The sequence below is a fragment of the Oratosquilla oratoria genome, chromosome 24 (genome assembly GCF_046742065.1).
Source record: "Oratosquilla oratoria isolate Oo_2021 chromosome 24, ASM4674206v1, whole genome shotgun sequence".
NCBI lineage: Eukaryota > Metazoa > Arthropoda > Malacostraca > Stomatopoda > Squillidae > Oratosquilla > Oratosquilla oratoria.
The window spans coordinates 43,333,419-43,338,418 of NC_134800.1; the positions used below are offsets into that span (position 1 = coordinate 43,333,419).

Genomic DNA, 5,000 nt, shown 5'->3' on the forward strand with positions numbered 1-5,000 from the left:
ACGCCGGGAGACACTGCACAGCCCCGTCGCAATGCATGAATCTTTACCCAATACGCCTTCTGAAGAAAATCCAGATTTTTTTTTCTTCATTTTTCTATTTACTTGTTTAATAATTTATTTATCTATTTATTCATTCATTCATCCATGTATTTATCTGTTTATTCATTTATTGATCTATTTATCTATCATTATTTTTACGAGACGGGCGGTACAACAACTGTATATTCATTTATTAATATATATATTATCATTGTTATCATCAATATTATTATCATTATTTTCATTTATCTATTTTTTACGAAATGGACGGCACAACAACTGTTTATTAATGTATTAATCTATTTATTATCATTATTATTATCATCACTAAGAGGGAGGGAAGGGGGATGAATGAGAGTGGAGTATGTGGGGATGGAATGGGTGGGAGTGGATTTTATGCATTTGTTTTTCTGGCTACCTCCCTTGTAAGGGAAAAAAGCCGTTGGTATATGTATTATCATTATTATCGTTATTATTATTATTATTATTATTATTATTATTATTATTATTATTATTATTATTATTATTATTATTATTATTATTATTATTATTATTATTATTATTATTATTATTATTATTATTATTATTATTATTATTATTATTATTATTATTATTATTATTATTATTATTATTATTATTATTATTATTATTATTATTATTATTATTATTATTACTATTATTATTATTATTATTATTACTATTATTCTAATTATTTATCTTCATTTATTTTATTTTTATCTATCTATTTATTTCTATTTTTATTTATTTATTTATTTATTTATCTTTTTATTTTTTGCGAGATGGGCGGCACAGCAACTATCCCACTCCTCCGAGGTTCTATCCTGTCCATCCAATCGATGGCATGTAGGTCACCGCCGGACAAGGGAGGAGATGGGAGGGCAGTTACCCCCAGCGGCCGGCCGGCCGACCAGCCGGCGCCATAGGGGACGGCTGACCGTATAATCCGTTTATCTTAACGAGGCGAAAGATTTTTCTTCAACATTATGCTAATTTTCAGTTCGTAATTCTGAGATTGTATTGATTTGTCTTTTCCTTGAAAAGAAGAAAAACTGTTAATCAATCAACTTTGGGAATTATAAACCAAAAAAATAGAGAAGAGAATTTTCGACTCGTTTAGACAAATGGAGTACAATGGTGGACAACCCGCATGCTGTACTGATGCTTTTGGGCGCATGCGCTGGGCAGCGCAGGACTCTCCTTCGGCAAGTGATGATCCACCGGTAGAATGACTTCGAGAGCACCTGTGTGTCCTTTGACATGTGCGTGACGCCTCGCATGGCCTTACTTCGCCAGATGAAGACTCGGCCAATGACCTCGAAGACCTAAGAGGGTCGAAGGGCGAACGAAACCACATGTCAAGTTCGTCTGTGTATGTGTGTATTCACCTCGGATCTGCTGCTGCCTCTGTCGAGACAGCCAGACACCACCCTACGGCAGTGAGCTCAGAGCTCATTATTTGCCGATCTCTGGGTAGGTCTGAGACCACTCACACACCGGGGCAGCAAGGTCATAACTGTTTGTGTGTGTGTGCGTGCATGTGTGTGTGTGTGTGTGTATGTATGTGTGTGTGTGTGTGCATGAATGTGTCTGTGTGCATGTGCCAACGCTGAAAACTTTCTCCCAAGATGCGCGTCATCCTTCAGTCACTTTGTCAAATCAGCATTCCGTCCGTCTGTCCACACCCTTGGCGCCACGCCGCGTCGCCAGCCTGAATCGCAAACTCGCCCTTCATCCTCGACGAAGCCCCCGGCTCCTTGTCGCCACTGCGTCTCACGGGAACCCCTACCTCGACCTGTAATGACCTCGTGACCTTATCTTCGTCCTGATTTAATCTGTTTCTCTTCCAACAGAGGTCTCCTGCTGGCGGAACAAGGGAGGACGAAGGAAGCCGTCCACAGCTACCAGCTGGCCCTCGGGGCAAGGCCCTGGTTGGCCCAGGCCCACCTTGCTCTCGCCGCGGCCCTTCACCAGCTTGGGCGGCGCCACGAGGCCATCAAGGTAGGACCGACAGAGGATTTGTCGAAACAGATGATGCATGAACACATATGCGCGACAACTCTGCGTTTCACATGTTCATCCTGTGCCTTGTCTTTCGCATTGTTTATCCACGCACTGATTTACTTGCTGTATTAAAGTATCTACTTTATTTAGTTTTTATGTTATCATATTATCAGACAGCACTTGCCTGTGAAACAACGTATATATATATATATATATATATATATATATATATATATATATATATATATATATATATATATATATCTTGTTTTTTTTTTTTTTTTTTTTTTTTTTTTTTTACCTGTTTCATCTTCCCTGCCGGCAGGTTTTGGAGGTGTGTTCCTCGCTAGGCGAAGCGCCCGTGCGCGATGCCCACACCCACCTGCGCAACAAGGCCACGTGTCAGCAGCGCCTAGCCCGCGCCCACCTCCTGGGCGGCCGCCCGAGCGACGCCCTCGTAGTGCTGCAGAGCGCCCTCCAGCAGGCAGCGCCCGGCGGGTCCTACCAGCCGCTCCACTCCTTCTACACACTCCTGGCGGAGGCGCACCTGGCCCTTGGAGCGCCCGACGAAGCCGAGGCGTACCTGCAGGAGGCGCTGCGGGAGCGGCCGAACCACGTGCCAGCCTACATCACCTACGCCAAGGTCCTCCAGGCTAATGTGAGCATCACCCTGTTGTCATAGTAACAGAACTGGCAGTTTTCCTTCATGCTGACGTTGGGTCATTTTATTCAGATAAGGGAGGAACAACACCCATCCCCTAAAACCTCATTTATTCGGGGCAAGTTGAGAGGCAAGTCAAGCGTGCAAGTCACTTATTACCTGTTACTTGCCGTATGTAAACATCTGCTTGACGAAGAAAATTGGGCGGGTTGCCTTTTTTTCAAGCAAATGCTTACACACGGTAAGTAACTTGCAGCAAGTAGCTTTCACGCTTGACTTGCATCTCAACTTGCCCTGTGTAAACACCCAGACTGAAGCAATTAGAAGTGTCCCCACACACAACCCAACCACGGGGGTCCTACAATTTACGCAACTATTAGGCAACCACAACTGCACCTTCCGATGCTTGTACCACTCTCATAATTACTTGTAACAATAATGGGAACAATGAATATAACAACAATAACAACTGTAATAACACAATAGTAATAATGATTATAATTATGAAAATCATTAAAGAAAATTATAACAGCAATATCATTGATAATAATTATGATGATAATAACAATAATAATAATATTAATGATGATAATATATATATATATATATATATATATAAATATATATGTATATATATATATATACATATATATATATATATATATATAAATATATATATATATATATATATACCAGAGGCTCTTTCCCCATTACAAGTGAGGTAGCTAAAATCAAAGGCATAAATCCACTTCCACCCATTTCATCCCCAAATACTCCACTCCCAAATGGCTTATCTTCCATTTTCCTCCATTTTCTTTAACCATCTCCTATCCCCGATCCATTATTTTTGCGCTTACCTCTCACACCACCCCATCCACGTATAAATTGAACAGCCAAGGCGACATAACACATCCCTGGCGAAGTCCCAACTTTACCTCAAACCACTCACTCTCTCCATTTCTAATTCTAACACAGGCTCTACTACTCTCGTAAAAACTCTTGACTGCTCTTAACAACTCCCTCCTCTATCCCATGTATCTGCAATACCTCCCATAGTGCCCTCCTGTCTACCCTGTCATAAGCCTTTTCCAAATCCATAAAGGCCCAAAAAACATCCTTACCTTTTCCTATAGCTTTCTCACATATCTGCCTTACCAAAAAAATCTGATCCACGCAACCCCTGCCTGTCCTAAACCCACACTGTTCTTCACCAATTACTCCCTCTCTTCCTCTCTTAATCCTCTTAATCAAAACCCTCCCATAAGCCTTCCCAACTACACTCAACCCACTGAACCCTCCGAAACTACTACTCACACTTGTCCCCTTTTCCTTTGTAAAAAGGAACTATACAGGCACTCCTCCAGCACTCTACCCTCTTTAAAACAAACATTAAACAAACTCACCAGCCAGTCCACCATCACTGTACCTCCCTTTTTTAGACACTCCGCATGACACCCATTCAACCCAGATGCCTTACTTGCTCTCATCATTTTAATAACTACTTTCACCTCATCTTTTCTTATTTTGCCTCCATTTTCCTCATTCGTCACTGTCATTTTCTTAGCGTTTTCCACTTCAACCACCTTTCCCTCCCTATCCTCCTTCACATTTAACAACTCCCAAAAATACTCTGCCCATATTCCTCTTACTGCCGTCTCTTCCATAATCACCTCTCCATCTGCACTTTCTACCTTTTCTTCTCTACTTGATTCACATCCTCTTCCTCTCTTAATTTCCTTCCAAAACATCTTTTTATTACTTTCAAAATGTTCTGTCATACTTTTACCCCATTTCACATCTGCTCTCCTCTTTGCCTCCTTTATCTTATGCTTTACTTCTCTTTTCTTTGTATCTCTCATATGATTCTCTCGTCCTATTTTGTAACCGATCTGTGACTCTCTCCTTGAAACGTCCCCATTCCTCCTCCTCTCCTAATTCCATATTATCCTTCACTCCATCCCATTCTTCTCTCAGCTTCTTGCACTCCTTCTCCCTTTTTTTCTCATTTAAGCAGTTTACTCTAAGCACCTTCCTACCTTCTGTCCTTTTTCTCTTTCTCCATCTATCCTCTAGTCTCAACTTACCTTCCACCAAACAATGATTAGATATTACCCAGTTCTCTCTCCTTAGAACATGTACATCCAAAACACTTCCTACTCTTCTCCTGGTTACCACTATATAGTCCATTAAAGCCCTCTCTGCCACCCTTCCATCCACCACCCTCTCCCATGTGTACGTATGCTTGGCTTCCTTCCTAAACACTGTATTTGCTATCATC

At 41.1% G+C, this 5,000-nt stretch overlaps 1 protein-coding gene across 3 annotated transcripts in view; it reads left to right on the top strand.

Annotated features, from left to right (window-relative positions):
* The window catches only part of LOC143038583 (protein O-mannosyl-transferase TMTC2-like), a 297,168-nt gene that overhangs the window by 286,362 nt on the left and 5,806 nt on the right, over nucleotides 1-5,000 (top strand). For all 3 annotated transcript variants that reach the window (XM_076207982.1, XM_076207983.1, XM_076207984.1), the window contains 2 exons: nucleotides 1,911-2,058; nucleotides 2,387-2,719. In XM_076207982.1, the coding sequence (XP_076064097.1) occupies nucleotides 1,911-2,058; nucleotides 2,387-2,719 (481 nt within the window). The remainder of the gene's footprint in view (nucleotides 1-1,910; nucleotides 2,059-2,386; nucleotides 2,720-5,000) is intronic.